Below are 18,067 nucleotides of genomic sequence, written 5' to 3'. Positions count from 1 at the left end.
GAAAGTCTGATGGATAACCTGAATGAGCTATGGGCGTCGGCGTCGGCGCTGAGGAGTAAAAGCCTGGAAGTAACCCGTCGGTCCTCGGAAGACGTTTGACGGTGGCCACAACCCAAATAGCAAAAAATAAATGCACGTGACAGTCGCGTCGAAAAAGACGAACCGCGTGTGCTTGGCCAACATCTAAACCTCGACGCTCACTTACAAACACATCCTTGACGACGGCTCCCACTCACTGCCAATTACGATACACAAATAGTCATGTTCAAGGCGATTTTACCTTCATCGAAAAGAATATCTTCCTCGGAATTCACTATGGTCACGAACCCTGGAGATCCACCCAGTGGAAAGGAGAACGTCCCTGACAATAATGCTGCGTCTCCTGTGCCCACAAAACCTAGCAAGGGAACTGTCCACAAGAATTCGAAGCAAGAAAAGTCGAAGACCATAAAGGTCTCGCAGGATCTTGTGATCGAGCCGGTGGTAATGAACCAAGCTTTTGACAAACTACTGGTAAGACTATGCAATCATGACATCAATCGACAGTACTCAACAGCACATGCACAGGACGAGCTGCAAATTCCCTCCACTGTTCGTGTCAAGCTAGCTGGCATGGACTCGACCGTCAAAGCCGCCATGCTCAAATCATCTCATGTTCTAACATCAAACCCAACGTCTGGATCACCCAGCACCCCCATGACGTTGAGAAAAGCCCGCAGTAGCGAATCGATGGGCTCGCCTCTTCCGCCTTCCCTGAGCTACGACCAAATGCCTACGAAAGCCAGCTGGATATCTGGTCTCTCTGGAAAGAGCACAACGGATCTGCACGCACTCGATGACAAAGGTCATGAGCGTGGCTTATCTTTTGATGCTACACGGACATTATCTCGTGGTCAAAATTCTCCGCTTATCCCTGGCGACCTCATTACGAGCAAATCCAAAGAGAAGAATTTCGTGAAGAGCATAACTCCTGTCAAATTCTGTAGTATCTTGGCATCGACTTCTAGCACTCAGCTGGACGTGGAAATTGTCAAGAAGCTACGACTGCTTCTACGAAATGAGTCGGCGACGTGAGTGTTGTGCGATCTGAAGCGCTTGTGCCATGTTAGCTGATCGAGCTTTGACCAGTTGGTCGGAAGACTTTTTAAAATTGGGTGGCTACAATGCTCTGCTTACGCGGTTGAACGAAATACTCGAAGTTGAGTGGCGGTGAGTCGATACTTCCAACCCTCAAATCATATTCTCATTCCTGTATTCAGAGAAGAGCAGCACGATGACCAGATTTTGTATGAAATACTTCGATGCTTCAAGGCCCTGTCGACCTCTGCAATAGGTTGTTTTGCTTTGCGTAGCTCGTGCCCGACCCCATTCGTGCAACTCGTCTCATTGCTTTACTCTGACAAGAAACCCGGAGACGTAGCAACGCGACAGCTCATCGTCGAATTGTTGCTCATCTTGTTCGAGTTATACCCTTCCTCGTCGCTCCCGTCCACTGGTAACCGTCCACGTCGCGAAGCTTGGGAACCTGAGGGCCGCACATCCTCCACTCTCATCACCCTCCCAGCACCACACAAGAATTTCTACTCGTTGATCCGTGCTATCCTCCTGACACCCGCGCCTCCTCCAACTGAATCACCTGCTTCACCTGTGTCACCTCATGCTTTTATTGAATCGCTACATCGCCCGAGGATCTACAAAACTTACCTCCAGGAGCTTTCGGACGTTTGCAGAGATTACTTCTGGGTATTCTGTCACCCGAATAACACAGTCTGGAACTTGGACGAGGTAGATGAGGGCAAGGTGGAGAAGCCCAAAGCACCTGGGGGCATGACTGGAGGTGTCGAATTTGAAGCTATGGGGTACTTTGTAAGTGGATGAAGAGTATGCGAAGACTGAAGCTGACTCGCGATTCCTATCCGAGCAGACGATGCACCTCAAACTCCTCAACGCAATTGCTAGGTCTGCTCATGAGTTGAATCTGTCCAAGGAACACGACATGTCTGCACATCGTTTCCACGCCGACCTATTTGCGTCGGGATTTGAGCGGATCATTTTGGTGAGGTTCACGTACCCTGATAGCGGAACGAATATTCATCATGTTTGTATCAATAGATATCGCGCAAGACGTCTGTGACATATTATCCGACATTGCATCTCGAGCTTTCCCGATATATTGCCTGGGCGGGAGCAGCAAGATTTGAGTTGCCGTGGACTGTATCGCGGCTGATAGGTCCTCCCCCATCGGCATTAGTCAAGGCGACTCCCAGACCACAACAGCGACCAACGCGACAAGGTCAAAGCCCACAAAGTACACCAACCAAGAGACCCCCTCCAGGCTTTATCGGACTGCCATCTCCTAAAAAGGTTGAACCTATCAAATTCGAATAAACGCAAGCACTGCGCAGGGCAAGCTGGCTTCCTGGCAGGGGTTTGTTATGATCTACATCTTAAGGCTTTTATTTTTCTGTTGTACGCTTTAGCCATGCTTTTTTTGCTTATCTTGCAAGAAGTGCACGAAACATGATAAATTAACATCAATGAAATGGACCAGGACTATCTGCTATTACAAAACACGAACATATATTTGAGTCCCAAGTACATATCTACATATTGTAAGACAAGGTTGAAAGAGAAAGAACTACGCACCCCCGCGCTACAGCGCGCCAACTCGCGCAACGCACAACACCTCGATCCACTTGTGGTGCTGTTGCCTCCACTTAGTGTCCACCACCGCCCAAAAGTCGAGAGCCCTCGTGGTCATTACCACTGAACCCAAACCTAACATTATTAGTGCTTCTGTTCCTGATCTTAAGCTCCAAGCCAATTGCGCTCCGCATGAGCCAGCACAACGACAGGATGGCAGCTCCAAGGGCACACCAGTGCACGAATGGCGACTTTTCCGGCGTTTGGTGCACAAAGATTGCCCATATGAACCAGGAGACTGCAAGGCAAGCAGGAAGGTCGCCCTCTGCAGAGTGGTACGCATAGGCGGATGCAATGGTCTGGAGGGTGAACCTGGGAATATGAGATCAGATTATAACCCTGATTAAGCGAGCTATGTCTTACAGGCTGAGGAAGACGAAAACCTTGGTCCAGATCTTCACCGGCTCAATGTCTGCATTGACACCAAAAGCCGCAAAGGCGGTGCTGAAGATCAAACATGTCGTCCAGCCGTGATAGAGGGAGAACGGAAGATGCAGGAAGAGTTCGTCGCAGATGTTGCGTACAGTGCTCGCTTTCACAAGCCGGTAAATTTTCTAAATAGATGGTCGTGTCTATCAAGCTGTTTGACTAGGAGGTAACGGATGGCGACCTACCGATACAACTGAGCCAGTAAAGATCATGAAAACCAAAGCTGTTATGCACGTCAGTAAACTGCACGACTGATAAATTAGAGATGCCGACCATATTTGTACTCCCGGTTGGTCCAGGAATATATGTACATGACATTCAGGAAGTCGAGAAGTGGGAGATTCCAGCCGATCATTTCGACAATGATCTCCTTACCCCGTCCGGAGAACTGGTAGGTGCATGTTCCGAGAACCAATAAGTGAATAACGGGCCTGTTGGCTGTAAGCGTCTGACACATGAAGTGTACATATTTCTTACCATAGGAAGTAAGCCCATGGGGCAGGAGTAAAGTACGTCTCTTTCCCGGTGTAGTAGACATCCAGGGGAGAAATGACCGTGTACCCATTTGCTCCCATAACAAAGAGCGCTCCGGCAATATTGGCCAGCTAGAAGTGAACGCATAACGTCAACAATAGTCATATTTTATTAATATGTTTGCTTTACTTTCAGGAGTAAGTGGTCAGACCACGTATTGTGGGGAGCACGACGGAAGAACGACATGATTGAATTTCTAGGCTCTTTGTTAGTGAGTGAGAAGAACTGAAAGAAAAGGGCTTACAACGAGGCGTCAATGCTGTTGAGTTTATGTAGGTCTACCAGTAATGTGTGCAAACACGCGTCAGAAACGCGCTGGATGGGCGTGGTTTGTCACATGGCAAGATCTTGCTTCTGCACGTCACTGAGGAATGGAAGCACCACTAGCCAGTACTAGGCAGTGACTCACCTGATTCCCCCATGCACTGTCATGTATTACGCTAGTGATGGTATTTTCCCACTTTGCGGGACGTTTAGCACGCCGATGGGGGTCTCTTGAAGCAGTGGAACTGCCTTCACGCTTGCTGCGAGCAGCGAAGGACATACTTCTGGATATTCGACTAACACAGGTCATCGATTGATCGTGACTTTTGTGGCTGGTGCCACTGGCTTCAAAGAGGTTTGATGATTTTAAATTTCTAGTAAGTAGTGCTATCAGTGTGTTTGCAGGCAACCATGTGGTACTTATGTACGTACAGCTGGTTCGGAATTTGTTGTCCGATCGGGTCCGCAGATTCGAAAATTCGAAAAAGTGGAAAATCAGAGTATTCATTCACACTATCTAGACCATCGTACATCGACCACGCCATGCAGACAAATCAGCACGGGCGTTCAAGTTGTGCTCGACTGTGATTTATCAATGGCTGGTGGTGATGACGTTGCTGGCCCGTGACAATTGTCAGAAGCAGCTCGCCGCTCAGACAACGACAGGATTTCCACAGCCGCGTTGAGACTTTACAGGACCGTCAGGGCTGATCAACGGTCAGCGGGGGATGCAACGGGTGTCACCGGTGCTAATGCAGGCAAAACAACTGCTAATTGCACAACACTTTAGCCGTATACCTTCAGTGCACCCAAGAAGTTGAAGAGTTTGAGGGAGCATGGCTAGATCATGCAGTGGGGCGAAGTGGAGCGTGTGGATGGGCCTGGGGGAAGATGATAGTAAATGATAAAATCGCGTGTTAGGGGCTTAATAATCCGCTATTGGACAGTTCGTGACGGTCGTGTTTACTTGTCAAAAACTCTCGCAACTCTTGTTTTTCAACCACATGGTGTCGTTGGCCCTTCGGCGAATTCTTGGGCCTGGGACCTCAGAGATAACCTCTTCACGGTTCCACACTTCGTCTGTGGTGTTGGCTCAATTGCGTAGGAAATCAAAAAAGTTCAATGGCAAGCCATGTAAGTCTTTTACGTCTGTGGCTAGCCTGTTCGTTTTCTCCGAGATTCAATGACATTAAACTTGCTTTCTTTCACTAGCCTCACCACCACGCACCCGCCTAGCAAAATCGCTTGAGCCCACAGGAAAGGCCAAGAGGTTGGGAAAACTTGAGATAGCACCAACACGTCCAGAATTCAAGCGTGATGCTGTCCCACATGAAGGTCTCGCGCCGCAACAACGAGAGAGCCCACCTAGGCGGAGGACGACTTTTGAACCGAGAACCATCCCAAGGCGCCGGGAACCAACTGATGATGCCGATGCTGAGACTCAGGTTAAGAATTGGGCTATCAAAGCTCATTCAGAGCGCGTAGACAGACGCAAGGCGGTAGCACGTCAACCCCCCACATCTCAGGTTAATCTCTTGGAGGAGGAATTTGATCTGTCTGGATCAGCTGCTTCCTCAAGCAAAGACCTTCCCACTCGATTCTCTTCTCCGCCCTTGATGCCAGGCTTGTTGCAGAGTTTACGCGAGACACTAGGAACGGAAGCAAGGCCGACTGCAATTCAAGCATCCTCAATGAAGCATCTACTCAAAGAACACGTCGAAGGCGAAAAGTACAAGGAGTTCCTTCTTGCCAGCGAGACAGGATCCGGAAAGTCGATAGCATACCTCCTCCCCGTACTTCAGGATCTCAAACGCACGGAGCACGAACAGTCCAACACTATTGCCCACCATTCATCTCGCAAGCCTCTTAATCCACGTGCGCTCATACTTGCACCTACGCACGAACTTACTCGCCAACTTGCGAGTTTTGCGAAGAGCTTGTCCCATGTCATCAAATTGCGCGTCATGTGCGCTAGCAAGGCCAACACACCAAGTACGGCCAAGTCTAGTGGAACGGCTTCGAAAATGAAAGGAAAGTTCGAGGGAGCTGGCGCTTCGAGCGGCGCTGAGTTCGTCATCTCGAAAACTTCTCGCGGGTCAAGACCGGTAGATCTACTAGTTGGCACTCCAATGAAGCTTCTTGAGATGGAGCGTGGGAGAGGCTGGAACTGGGAGGAGCGGGCACGAGAGCGAGCAATGAAGATAGGGAAGAAAGCTGAAGAGCACGAGGATGTAAAGGAAGAAGACGGGGGTGACAAAGAACCACCGCGAGAGTTCTGGATTGACGAACCTGAGATGGGCTTGGAGAACGTGCAGTGGGTAGTTGTGGACGAGGCAGACGTCTTGTTTGGTGCGCATTTAACTCGAGATACCATGCGTTTACTGACACTATGCAGATCCGGACTTCCAAGAATCCACTCGCATGCTTCTTTCAGATATTGCAGCTGCGCGTGGATCGCCTGTCCCAGTGATCCCTTCCTCAGCCCTATCCTCGACTCCGGATTCAGAAACATCCGCGCAACCAATCTCCTACCCATTCAACTTCCTTCTCACCAGCGCAACAATCCCCACATCCCTTTCTAACTATCTTTCAAACAACCATCCATCCCTCACTCGCCTTGCATCCCCGCGGCTGCATCACCTCCCCTCGACTCTCCGCACAGAACACACCTCTTGGACAGGCGGCAACAAGAGCGCAGACATCGAACGCCGCATCCGTCGCGTATGGTCTGAAGACGCCCTCGTGCACTCTAAGACTGCCACAGGCCCCGGCCCCATCAAGCTATCCAAACTTCTTGTCTTCTGCAACAAACGGCACAAAGTCGAGCAACTCGCTGCCTTCCTCGACGGCCGCGGCATCAAATGCGTAGCGCTCACTGGTAGTGCTGACGCGCGCAAACGGGGGTCGAATCACCACCTTGATGGGTTCTTGAAGACGGGTGGGCCTGAAGCGACGGGACCGGGGTTGTCGGATCCTGCTCAAACACCTCATGTGCTTGTTACGACGTCGTTGCTTTCGCGGGGGCTGGATTTTTCGCCCATGATCAAGCATGTGTTCATCGTTGATGAGCCGAGGAATATGATCGATTTTTTGCATCGGGCTGGGAGGGCTGGAAGGGCGGGTGAGGCGGGGAAGGTGGTAGTGTTTGGGAGGGCGAAGGGGAGGGGGAGCGGGCGGACAGAGGAGGTTAAGCAGAGGGTTAGGGCTGTTGCTGGGTAGATGGTGGTGGTCGTAGGTCGTTTTAGATTGGTATCGTCGATTCGACTGATGTGATGTGTATCATTGATAGGCGTCTAATAATCCCTACTCACGGTTCTTGCATGCTGTGTTTGTGTTTTTCTTTGTGACCACCATCGCACATAAAGCTACAATTTGCATTGCCAAACTAATCCCTGGTCAACTTTTCACCAACGTAGATGACCAAAGCCATTGGGTGGTGTGTTGATGAATGCACAAGCAAGGCGGGCCCACTCGAACGGGCCGCATCGGCAATATTTGCGAGCGCTTCTAGATGACTAAGCAAGATTTTGATGACTTTGAAGCGAGTCACTGACTCACTGTCAGTTGCCAATAAGCTGTTCGTCACCAAGAACAATGTTTGCACTTCGGTCGCGTTGTGTGTCTCGTGCGGCAAATTCGCGGTTTTTCTCGACTTCGACGCGCCTCTGCGTTCCTGAAGATGCTCCAAAACCTCCACGATCCGTCGATGACTCGACCTCTGCGCTGGACTACAAAACGGCACAACGGATACGTCCACCACCGCTTCCCGTTACGGACCTTCCAAGATCTAGAAGTGCGGAAGAGGCTGTGACGAACATCCTCTACAACACCCCTCCTCCGAGTCTGCAACCTTTCAAAAAGTACATTTTGTTTCGCAAACCAATGTTTTGCGATTTTGTTAACGGTGTCTAACATAGACACATCTTAAACTGTCTGGTGCAAAACGAACCTGGTGTTTTATCCCGCGTGTCCGGCATCCTTGCTGGACGCGGATTTAACATTGATTCTCTGGTGGTGTGCCGCACTGAAATTCGGGACCTAAGTCGGATGTCTATCGTCATTAGTGGACAGGATGGAGTTGTAGAGCAGGCAAGGAGACAGCTAGAGGACCTCGTAAGTTGTCTTGCACCAACACTCCCAAAGCTTTACCTTTCTCATCACGAAATAGGTGCCTGTATGGGCTGTTCTCGACTACACAGATACCCGCGTCATCACACGTGAATTGCTCCTGGTAAAAGTATCCATTCTCGGTCCTGAGTATTTGGAGGATCAATTTGTGGGTGGACCATCGCATGAACCGAGGCGGGGTCCCCACCCACCTCACCGCGAGACTAAACTTGAAAAAGAGACCACGCTCGCCCATAATTTCGAGCGTGGTGCCCACACTAGCTCTCACGCAGAGCCGCATACTACTCCACCCCCATTGACTCCTTCCGAGGCCCTCCGTCTTAAACACCAACACCTTCAATCCGTCTCCGTCTTAGCAGACCAATTCGGAGCAAAGATTGTTGACGTGAGCGAGAACAGCGTCATCGTCGAGCTCACGGCAAAAACAAACCGTGTTGTTGCGTTTTTGAGTCTACTCAAACCATTTGGAATTTTGGAGTCAGCTCGGACTGGTGAGTCTTGTCATATGTCCATGCGAGTGAAGTCAAGTTAAAGTTATGTAGGTCTTATGGCAATGCCGCGGACACCTATTGCGCGTTCCTCGGATGATGCTGACGATGCGGTGGACGAGGTTGGTGCTGTGGATGCTAGTTTGCTTCCCCCTGGTTAGGTGGTCTTTGATTAGCTGAAGCGGCCGTCACCTAAGTCTAGTTTACCTCGTGAGCGTTATACTTATAACATCCGAACAGCGTCAAAGTCGCGCAAATATGGAAGGTTGACGTGGCAGAGTTATTTGCCAATTCAATAGGTTAAAATGAATCTCAGAATTGCGCAAAGGGTTGATTCACGACATAGACTCAGGCCTGCAATGGCCGACGACATGTATGCCATGTAGCTATTGTTTGGGCAGTCTCAGAAATACGAGGAACGTGCGCGGAATGCTACAGCTATAGCTGAGGAATAGTATGCTCCAGCGGCCACAAACGCAAGCGCAATCCCACAACCACAACCTCCACGACCTGCGTATATGCGCCCGGAACTTCAACTCCTGACATACCCCTACCTCGTCACACACCTCGTGCGTTCTTTCCATTGATCCTCAACTCGCCCTCTCCATCTTCGACTACGCCCGCCAAGACATGTCTGGTCTCCGGCCTCCAGATGCCCCTCGTCAAGCACTGTGTAGACGTTGGTAGTCTTACCTTAACTGGAATCACAAATTCATCGAGGACAATGCTGCTGAACAGTCAGTTGATACTACGTCAATACAACTCCAAGCCTCGATGTCTCGATATTAAATGGTACATATGTTCGTTCATGGAAAATTCCAAATTGGTGCCAATACGTTCAAGACAGGATCAGGAGGGCTCTTCCATCGAGTAAATAGAAATAGGACGCACCACTCCATCAAGATCACCGCCCTTCAAACGAATATCTCCGGCGATAGTTCGGGTATCGTTTCTAGTTTCGCCCAAGAATGTAAGCCCGAACTCCTTGTGCACGATACCTGCAAACCAAAGTTCAGACTCATCCTGCCGCATTTGAATTTGATCGCACATCTTCACCTTTAGCACCATCAGCGCCGATCATCCACTTGGTACCAAAAGTCTCCAATATGCCGTTCTTTGTTATGACAGCTGTGACACCCTCATCGGGGACTGCCCGAACGAACACAATTCGGTGTCCATCTCGACGAAGGACGAGAATTTATCTAGGCAGAATTCCATATAGGAGCTGTTGACTCATCACCTTGTGAACGTGCTAGAAAACAGATTAAGTGGAAATGACAATCTGTAGAGTATAATTATGAAATGACAATAAACGAGATGTCTTTATGAAAAATTCACGCAAGTTGAGAAACACTGTGGAGCAGAATAATACGCAATTCTGACCCGACAATCGGACCAGAAATAGTTGGGAGATACATTAAGCTGCTGTTAGAGACATAGTATGCCTAACCGCTGTCTCAGCTAAATGACCAGCATACTTCATGCATATATACGCCATACCAGAGAGAAAGTCCCGTAATTGCATGATTGTACAAATTTGATAGTCCCACACCCCTCAAAACTTGAACCGCCCTCGACAGACCATTGTAGAAACCCTCATTTGCCTCCAGAATATGACTCCAAGCATCGCCTACGTCGTGATTCATTGATTGGCATCAAGGTCGTGCTGAAGAAAAATAAATCAGCGGGATTGCCACAATAATGAGAGTTAGAACATACGCAGACGATGTTCTAAAGCGATTTTAAGAATTGTTTCGAGTAAACCCGAGTAATCCTTAGGTTGCTTCCTCCAGAAACGTAGCTTTGCTTTCCAATTAGACGAGTTTCCTTGATTTGCGTGGACGGCAGCGTTCACTGCGTCCCTGACAGCAATTGCATGCGGAGACGCCATATACCGCTCGAGAGCGACATGAAAAGAAGGAACTGATTCCTGCTGGTCCTTAGAATGGCGTCGCTTGTCGAAAACGTAGAAAGAGTGTTCGAAAATAATGACAGCAGCTAAATGATTGAAAATGAGCAAGTTCACTGCAATGCGGCCTAAAGATTCACCAGAACCAAGCTGTAAAATTTGCTCGAATGGTGATGCACTGGCAGAAGTCTAATACATTTCAACATGTGTGTACAGCCTGTGACCAATTGAACGCACCACAGAGAGTATCCTAGACCGCATCTCTGCACGTTGATTACCGTAAAGCTGAAGTGATGATGGAAAATTGAAATCGTCACCCTCTGCTGAGGACCAATACACTCACATTCTGTCAAAGAATAAAATCTTCGGTGAGCATGGCTCAAGGCCAAAGGAGGATGAACAAACTCACCTCCTATCAATGGATCAGCGATGTCGTTTGTGAGAAAGGCTTGAGAGATCACACTCACAGTCTGTTAAGGGATGCGCAATTTGAGTAATAAGCAAAGCTCGAGCTCCACGGAGGATAAAAACACTGACTTCCTGTGAGTAAGCAATGTCACAAGTGAGCAAGGCTCGAGCTCGACGGCAAAAGAACACACTCACAATCTGTTAACGGGTAGACAATATCTTCAGTAAGCATGGCTCGAGCTTGACGGCGGATCGACCAACTCACACTCTGTGAACGGGTGGGCGATGTCTTCCGTCAGCATGGCTCGAGCTTGACGGCGGATCGACCAACTCACACTCTGTGAACGGGTGGGTGATGTCTTCAGTAAACATGGCTCGAGCTTGACAGCGGATGGACCAGCTCACAATCTGTCAACGAATCACCCAACGTATTTGGTCAGCAGGGCTCAAAGTCGACAGCGGATGAAGAAACTCACACCCTGACAATAGATCAACAGTTGCATCAGTGAGCAGGACAGGAGGTCGACTGAGGATGATCACGCTTACAAGCTATCAACGAATCAGGCATTCTTTCGGTGAGTATAACTCAAGGCCGGTGAGGGATGAATATACTCACATTCTGCCGATGGATCAGCAATTCCTTCACTCAGCAAGACTCGAGTTCGAGGAAGGATCAACACTCACAGCCTGCGAAGAGTGGGCAACGACTTGGATCAGCATGGCTCGAGCTCGAAGGAGGATCAAGACACTCACACGCTGCGAAGAGTAGGCAACGACTTGGATCAGCATAGCTCGAGCTCGAAGGAGGATCAAGACACTCACATACTGCGAAGAGTAGGAAACGACTTGAATCAGCATGGCTCAAGCTCGAAGGAGGATCAAGACACTCACATACTGCGAAGAGTAGGAAACGACTTGAATCAGCATGGCTCGAGCTCGAAGGAGGATCAAGACACTCACAGGCTGTGAAGAGTGGGCAACGACTTGGATCAGCATGACTTGAGCTCGAAGGAGGATCAAGACACTCACGTCCTGCGAAGAGTGGGCAACGACTTGGATCAGCATGACTCGAGCTCGAAGGAGGATCAAGACACTCACAGCCTGCGAAGAGTGGGCAACGACTTGGATCAGCATGGCCCGAGCTCGAAGGAGGATCAAGACACTCACATACTGCGAAGGATGGGCAACGACTCGGATCAGCATGGCTCGAGCTCGAAGGAGGATCAAGACACTCACAGCCTGCGAAGAGTGGGCAACGACTTGGATCAGCATGGCTCGGGCTCGAAGGAGGATCAAGACACTCACGAACTGCGGAGAGTGGGCAACGACTTGGATCAGCATGGCTCGAGCGCGAACGAGGATCAACAGACGTACTACCTGTAAAAAAACACCCAACATAAATGAGAGCAACTTTCGGGCATTCCCATCATCTTACCCAAATATGTGGAAACCAGTCACCCAATTGAGATATTGCATCCTTAGATGAGGTTTTCTCATCTGGGGCAACAAGCTCTGCAAGTGTCCTGGACGATAGTCAATAATGCTCGCGGCAGGCAAATGATGGGTAGATACTTCTCAACTGCATATTTCATGCAGAGTTCCAAGTTGGTCTGCTGAGTCGAGACGAATATTTGTTGAAGGACTCCATCGTCCAAAGTTCCAGCGGTCCGTTCGATGAGTGGCCCGCAATCAGCATCATCCTTGTTCATGTCTAATGGATCAACAGTCATCATGTATCAGACTTCGATGATCTACAGCTTACTTGGGAGGAAGACATGGCATTTTGGAGGCCGTCGGATAGTCTTTGGGTCGTATAGAAGCTTCACTTGTGGCCCGTTCGCAAATGACTCCTCGGCGCCCTTTGGGGCCAGTTGTTTGGCATCTTTCCTCGACATTCCGCTTTCTGTCAGTCGTGTGAATTCATTGGCGTAGAGGGCATCGAATTTGGTGAATAGTACGATGACTGGAACTGAGGATCCAAGTCGCGAATCAGTCGATGATTAACGGACAGGTCCAAAGCTTACTGCTTCCAGTGTCACAGCGGGAGAAGAACTTGGTTTCGGCTTCAGTAAAACACCTGCTTGCCTGATCCATAGGTATGCAATACCTAAGTCAAAGCGGTGAGCTAGTGAATGTCGCCAACTCGACCAATTACCATATAGCGTGAATTCGATCCTTCATGTTTGCTTCCTTCGAACGGTCTGCGATAAATTTGTTCATCTTGTCATACTCGGATTCGCCGCCTGCTTCAAAGCCGCGCGAATCGTGAAAAATGAAACCTGGGTTGGTTTGAAACACCATTTCATTCTCGATGTCGTGCTCTCCACGCTGAGAAAATGTCAGTTTATGTTGCCGACTAATGGTACACGTTACCTCTCTAGATGCTGTCAAAACAGCGGCATCGATCTGATGCCATTGATGAGACAGCCATCGCTATTAGCCTCGTACTCAGGCTAGCATCGTGATCAATGCGCACCTTTTCCCCAGCGCTATTATATATTTCTGGGTTCTCTTTGGTATTGCACACCCTCTGGAGGATGGTAGTTTTCCCTGCATTCGCTCTTCCTATGATGAGAATTCGAAAGCGATCGATCATCATTTTTATCTTTGAAGAATCCATGAGGAAAGGTAAATGGTAGTAATAGGACTTGAGCGGTGAGAAATGTTCAGCGCTGAGAGTAGTAGACTTTTGGTGACCGCTATCGGTGTGTGAGTTCTGTGAGCGCTCTTAAGCTTGTCAAATCTAGCTCTAGTGGGCAATGGGTTGTGCGTGCTATGAGGCGTACACAACTCGCCTCCGAAGTCTCAGCAGTCTCAACGTTAATTTCATACACATACTATGTATATATATCGAAACAATGTTTGATCCAGGCTGCACATTGCAAAATAACGACTCGGACATCCAACGAACCATATGCATGAGGCATACATGCACATTAGGAACCAGCACTGCGGGAACTAGTACGAATGTCAATGCCATTCTATTCAGTCTTCCTACAACTAAGTAGGTCAGACCCGCATTTGAATTTGATCACACATCTTCACCTTTAGCACCATCAGCGCCGATCATCCACTTGGTACCAAAAGTCTCCAATATGCCGTTCTTTGCTATGACAGCTGTGACACCCTCATCGGGGACTGCTCGAACGAACACAATTCGGTGCCCATCTCGACAGAGGACGAGAATTTCCCTAGCAGACTCATTCCATATAGGAGCTGTTGACTCATCACCTTGTGAACGTGCAAATCAAGCGGGTTATTAGCATGGCTACTTGAGAAAACGGCGACTATGCGTACGAATGGTATCGTTTTCCGAGATCTATGAATTCCCCCATTCATGTGTTCTACCCTCACCCGAACTCTCGAGCGAGTCTCTTAAAATTCTCCCCACCTGCCAATCTCGGTCTCAAAGCAGCCTTGATTGCGGGATCAATTGGATCTTGACGATCTTCATGATGGATGGTGGCCAAAAGAAGACATCGATACCGCAAGAGTCCTTCGCAAGAAGAAATCAGTCGCGATATGACCTTTGACACAAAGTTTGAGCCATCACCAAGATTCGTTATACTTTTTTTTGCCGTGGTGGAGACAGCGATTTCGATCTCGATAGCGAACACTCCACCTGCACCGCAGAAGGGTACGTCACAGTGCCATGGAGCTGACATTTCGAAGGCACTTCGCCCCATCGTTCAGATGGATGATGTCAAGACTAAAGGCGTACATAATATCTGAAATGGTAAGACCTCGAGGTAGAGCAGAACACGTTGCAGCTTTTGATTATCATCAGTGATCTTACTTACGTGTAAGGTATCCTGCCAGAATGTAGTCAGTGGCTGGTAGTACTGCGCTTCCTGCCAGTGTGCGCGAGCTGAAGTAATGTAGTGAGTGATATATTCCGCAATGATAATGTCCATGGCATACTTAGTGAATACTGTACTGTACATGGTTAGTTGGGTATCCTGATGCCTTGCCTCCCAATGATCGACATATAACGCCGTCGTGCGTTCAACACAATATACATATTCTCATAAGATGTTCATCGCAATCATAATGTCCTTCCCAATTGATTACGCCTTCATACGCAGAGCTTTCTTAAAGTTCTCCCATTTGCTAGGGTGCGAGAATACCACCTGCCATCTGAGAACTGTTAGTCACAACGGCACGATATCCGTAGCTGGGATCTTACCTGACAATCAAATCACCGCGTCCCACTGTCTTTCGACCTTCCCGAATCGGCATGCCTGCTCCTTTGACTAGCAATTGTCCTTCGGTTGACTTGTCATAGATTGGATAGGGCAGTGCGAAGATAATCTCTTCCCCATCCATGCCGTCTACACAAATATTGGCACCTCGCTCGGCGAGAGTCTCCACCCATGGCACACAAATGTCCATGAACAGGTCGTCTTTCATCCTAGTGATACCACCATGAGGTACCTGTTCGATCAAGAAAATTACGTCCTGAAGAGTCCCGTCCTTGCGCTGATGACCTGTGCGGGGACAGATGATCCTAGTTCCGCTTCGAATACCTGGAGGCACATCGATATAGATCTCGACTTGCTCCGTTTTGCGGGATAATAGCTCCCGTGTGATGAGAAACTGGTAAGTGGTCCCATAATACATCTCGTCGAGTGTCAGCGGAAGAGGAAACAGCCACTCTTTGGATGTGCCTCGAGGCGCACCAAGGGGTCGCAATGGGGAGCCATACGTGGGAGCGTTGTCTGAGTATGTTGAGCCCCCTTCTTTTTTAAACTTTGAAGACCCCTTGGAAAGCTTATGAAGCAGCTCCCTATGGAACAGTAAATTAATTACGGATGGTGTTGGAGATTAGTATCACTTACTCTCCCAGTCCACGCCGAGAAAATTTATGTAGCTTGGATGACGTCGGTGGAATCACGGGCTGCGAGAAATGTCCTGTTTGACTTCGCAATGGCTTCGCATCGCGTGGGCGGCCTTTGGAATATGTAGAGGTAGGTCCAGCCCCCTGGTTGTTTTTAGACCGGTTCGAAGTCTCCGACTTCGGGTCACGTGGGACCGAAGGAGGCGTTTGTCCTGATTGCGGCTCGCGCGAGCGTGAAGAATCACGCAAATTGTCATGTGACTTTGAGTGGGGAACGTTGCTCGTGCGACTACTGTGAGAGCGGCTGGCGGAGGACGGCGCTTGATCATGCGCAGATGGTCGTGGTAAATCACGTAAGTTATCGTATGATTTTGTTCGGGAGCGAGAACGAGAGCCGTTACTGCCTGTGCTACAAGAGTAGTTCTTAGGATTGGAGTGGTGGTCGTGCGAGGCATAATGAGCGGTGTTGTCGTCTGACGAACGAGACTGAGAAAGTTTCTCGGCATCAGAGCCAGGAACAGAAGTGGAGAACAGATTGGGTGTCTGTTCATTCTTCTGTGAGCCTGACGACGTTGTACGATGGGATGGCTGCGCGTTGGCCTGGGGTCGTGGCTCCGCGGAATAGGTTCTGGCCGTGTCACTCTCGGTGGGTGTAGAGAATGGTGAGACACTGTCTCCACAGGAAGGATCCACGCTTTCTGTGCCATCCATCAAGGAATGGTAAGCAGCGTTGACCTGGCAATGATGTTGAATGCTAGACTGGAGCACGCGATGACGACACCGCTTACTTCAACAAACATCTGCGCTGCGTGTTCTTTCCCGATCTGATGGCGGTCGGGATGCCACTGAAGGGCCTGTCATAAGACGATGAGTACTGTTTATCCGCCATGGAAAGTGAAAACACACCAGCTTTTTGTACGCAGCTCTGATGTCTTCGTCTGTAGCGTCGACGACGAGACCAAGCACATTATAGTGTTCTGGTCTGCGGGAAGCTGCGGGCATTGTCGGAGAGTAATGAGGGTGGGTTCACAAGGTTACAAGTCGCACAGGGAGGTAAATAGGAAGGGCTCTAGGAGTGGGAGGAGGAATGTCATTTATCTTGTAAGGCAGGTAGCGTTTATATGAGAGAAAAGGCTCGTTAAAAACCGATCAAACGTACATTCCGGTAGACACTTTCCAATAGATAGCTTCTAAAGCGATCATGAAATGTGGGATTGCCTGCAGGTCACATCCTGAAAACAACTCTGCCTCATGTTCAGCACGTTCCGCATGTTATTATGAGTAATTACCCGCCCGAAACATGATCAAATTATGTTGGACGCTGCCGCCTGCTGTGCAGCAAGATAATTGGGCAGCACTACAGCTTGCATTTTGCGCCAGCCTGCCAGCTTATCATGTTCCTTCATTAGCGGCGCAGCTAGCGGGACTAAATAGTAGTCAGAAGATGCGGAGACACTAACGGCTAACTAATGGTAGTCTGCTACTTACCTGAACTTGTTCCTTTTTCGGTGCGTGAAAGTTGTTCATCACGGTGTTAGTACCGTACTCCATCCGACATCGTGCCTCAGGATCTCGACCATAGACAATCGATCGCTGGAAAAATAATTGGCAAGTGGCGACCAGAACCATCATCAGTGCCATCATTACTCCATCCATGAGTGCGTCTTGTCTCTTCATATCGATTCCATCAATCAACAATCCGTCAGCTGACTCCATGTTTTCCCAAAGGGCCTGGCTCCAATTCCCATACCTCGTGTCCTTGAGCTGTGACAAGGTCTGGTTCGGTTATCCGTGCTTTCATAAGCTCTAACGTCCTTAGACTGGCCAGGTTCTCTTAGTAACGCTGCTGCTTCTCCTCTTTCTCTCCTCCGAGGACCTTTCGCCTTTCAGCGTATCTCTAGCTTCAGATTGCTGGCCTCGGTAATTTTACCCCACACCAAGGCCGTAAACCAAAGACTTTTATGAATTATTCACCGTCGACGGCCATCCATGAAAGCTCCGAATTTCTCGTAGTCTAATCAAAAGCGCCGCCTCATGTCTCATATTCATAGCTTACCCCAGCGTTCTCGGAACCCCGCGTCTCACCTAATCCTGGACATTTATTGGAACGGATAGATTTCAATTGGCGTTCCGACTCGCTGCAGGGATATCCCACTACTTATCATCTACACACTCTTGTGGAGCGTATCTCTTGAAAAAGGTCTTAACCCTTGACAATGTACCTTCCCAGAGATTTGCCTGTGAATCACAGGAACCGGCACACTTGTAGGCTTCACATGGATCCAGCGTTCCTTTCATTTCCTCTAGACTCGCGCCCCAGGTTGCTTACTACTGGTCTCGCCCATATTTTCGGGCAGCCTATCAAAC

General features: G+C 49.1%; 9 protein-coding genes across 9 annotated transcripts; 3 read left to right on the top strand and 6 right to left on the bottom strand.

Annotated features, from left to right (window-relative positions):
- Positions 1–181: 181 nt before the first annotated feature.
- Positions 182–2,577, top strand: DEU56DRAFT_772502 (armadillo-type protein). Its single transcript, XM_041351524.1, has 6 exons — positions 182–513; positions 568–1,070; positions 1,129–1,209; positions 1,260–1,866; positions 1,925–2,056; positions 2,113–2,577. Exons 1-6 carry the CDS (start codon positions 262–264, stop codon positions 2,386–2,388), a joined length of 1,851 nt encoding a protein of 616 aa, XP_041214128.1. The 5' UTR covers positions 182–261; the 3' UTR covers positions 2,389–2,577.
- DEU56DRAFT_434492 (uncharacterized protein) lies at positions 2,483–4,095 on the bottom strand. The gene is made up of 7 exons (XM_041346210.1): positions 3,911–4,095; positions 3,796–3,862; positions 3,610–3,737; positions 3,406–3,563; positions 3,318–3,355; positions 3,067–3,257; positions 2,483–3,015 (listed from the first exon to the last, which is right to left on the bottom strand). The coding sequence occupies exons 2-7, from the start codon at positions 3,850–3,852 to the stop codon at positions 2,718–2,720; spliced, it is 870 nt and encodes a 289-aa protein (XP_041214127.1). The 5' UTR covers positions 3,853–3,862; positions 3,911–4,095; the 3' UTR covers positions 2,483–2,717.
- Positions 4,096–5,546: 1,451 nt separating this feature from the next.
- On the top strand, positions 5,547–7,149 carry DEU56DRAFT_868550 (P-loop containing nucleoside triphosphate hydrolase protein; the record flags this gene model as incomplete). Its single annotated transcript, XM_041355499.1, has 2 exons — positions 5,547–6,279; positions 6,326–7,149. The coding sequence occupies 2 exons, from the start codon at positions 5,547–5,549 to the stop codon at positions 7,147–7,149; spliced, it is 1,557 nt and encodes a 518-aa protein (XP_041214126.1).
- A 126-nt stretch (positions 7,150–7,275) lies between these two features.
- DEU56DRAFT_434479 (small subunit of acetolactate synthase-domain-containing protein) lies at positions 7,276–8,820 on the top strand. Its single transcript, XM_041346209.1, has 4 exons — positions 7,276–7,790; positions 7,848–8,043; positions 8,099–8,549; positions 8,601–8,820. Exons 1-4 carry the CDS (start codon positions 7,525–7,527, stop codon positions 8,705–8,707), a joined length of 1,020 nt encoding a protein of 339 aa, XP_041214125.1. The 5' UTR covers positions 7,276–7,524; the 3' UTR covers positions 8,708–8,820.
- A 575-nt stretch (positions 8,821–9,395) lies between these two features.
- On the bottom strand, positions 9,396–11,095 carry DEU56DRAFT_907487 (uncharacterized protein; the record flags this gene model as incomplete). Its single annotated transcript, XM_041356911.1, has 8 exons — positions 9,396–9,544; positions 9,603–9,695; positions 10,266–10,544; positions 10,596–10,644; positions 10,693–10,793; positions 10,865–10,925; positions 10,989–10,995; positions 11,055–11,095. 8 exons carry the CDS (start codon positions 11,093–11,095, stop codon positions 9,396–9,398), a joined length of 780 nt encoding a protein of 259 aa, XP_041214124.1.
- Positions 11,096–11,623: 528 nt separating this feature from the next.
- On the bottom strand, positions 11,624–12,410 carry DEU56DRAFT_434167 (uncharacterized protein). The gene is made up of 4 exons (XM_041346207.1): positions 12,169–12,410; positions 12,100–12,102; positions 11,824–12,033; positions 11,624–11,757 (listed from the first exon to the last, which is right to left on the bottom strand). Exons 1-4 carry the CDS (start codon positions 12,259–12,261, stop codon positions 11,725–11,727), a joined length of 339 nt encoding a protein of 112 aa, XP_041214123.1. The 5' UTR covers positions 12,262–12,410; the 3' UTR covers positions 11,624–11,724.
- Positions 12,290–13,483, bottom strand: DEU56DRAFT_907485 (uncharacterized protein; the record flags this gene model as incomplete). The annotated part of the gene is made up of 7 exons (XM_041356910.1): positions 12,290–12,386; positions 12,436–12,574; positions 12,626–12,832; positions 12,888–12,970; positions 13,019–13,191; positions 13,237–13,269; positions 13,340–13,483. The coding sequence occupies 7 exons, from the start codon at positions 13,481–13,483 to the stop codon at positions 12,290–12,292; spliced, it is 876 nt and encodes a 291-aa protein (XP_041214122.1).
- Positions 13,484–14,737: 1,254 nt separating this feature from the next.
- DEU56DRAFT_434356 (DnaJ domain-containing protein) lies at positions 14,738–16,887 on the bottom strand. Its single transcript, XM_041346208.1, has 5 exons — positions 16,607–16,887; positions 16,489–16,554; positions 15,702–16,435; positions 15,050–15,649; positions 14,738–15,000 (listed from the first exon to the last, which is right to left on the bottom strand). Exons 1-5 carry the CDS (start codon positions 16,700–16,702, stop codon positions 14,931–14,933), a joined length of 1,566 nt encoding a protein of 521 aa, XP_041214121.1. The 5' UTR covers positions 16,703–16,887; the 3' UTR covers positions 14,738–14,930.
- A 117-nt stretch (positions 16,888–17,004) lies between these two features.
- On the bottom strand, positions 17,005–17,416 carry DEU56DRAFT_751684 (uncharacterized protein; the record flags this gene model as incomplete). The annotated part of the gene is made up of 2 exons (XM_041349581.1): positions 17,005–17,100; positions 17,189–17,416. The coding sequence occupies 2 exons, from the start codon at positions 17,414–17,416 to the stop codon at positions 17,005–17,007; spliced, it is 324 nt and encodes a 107-aa protein (XP_041214120.1).
- Between the last annotated feature and the right edge of the window lie 651 nt (positions 17,417–18,067).

The sequence above is a fragment of the Suillus clintonianus genome (assembly GCF_016758775.1).
Source record: "Suillus clintonianus strain FC179 chromosome Unknown DEU56scaffold_5, whole genome shotgun sequence".
NCBI lineage: Eukaryota > Fungi > Basidiomycota > Agaricomycetes > Boletales > Suillaceae > Suillus > Suillus clintonianus.
Note: the sequence above shows the minus strand (reverse complement) of the source record. Positions and strands in the feature narration are given on the sequence as shown.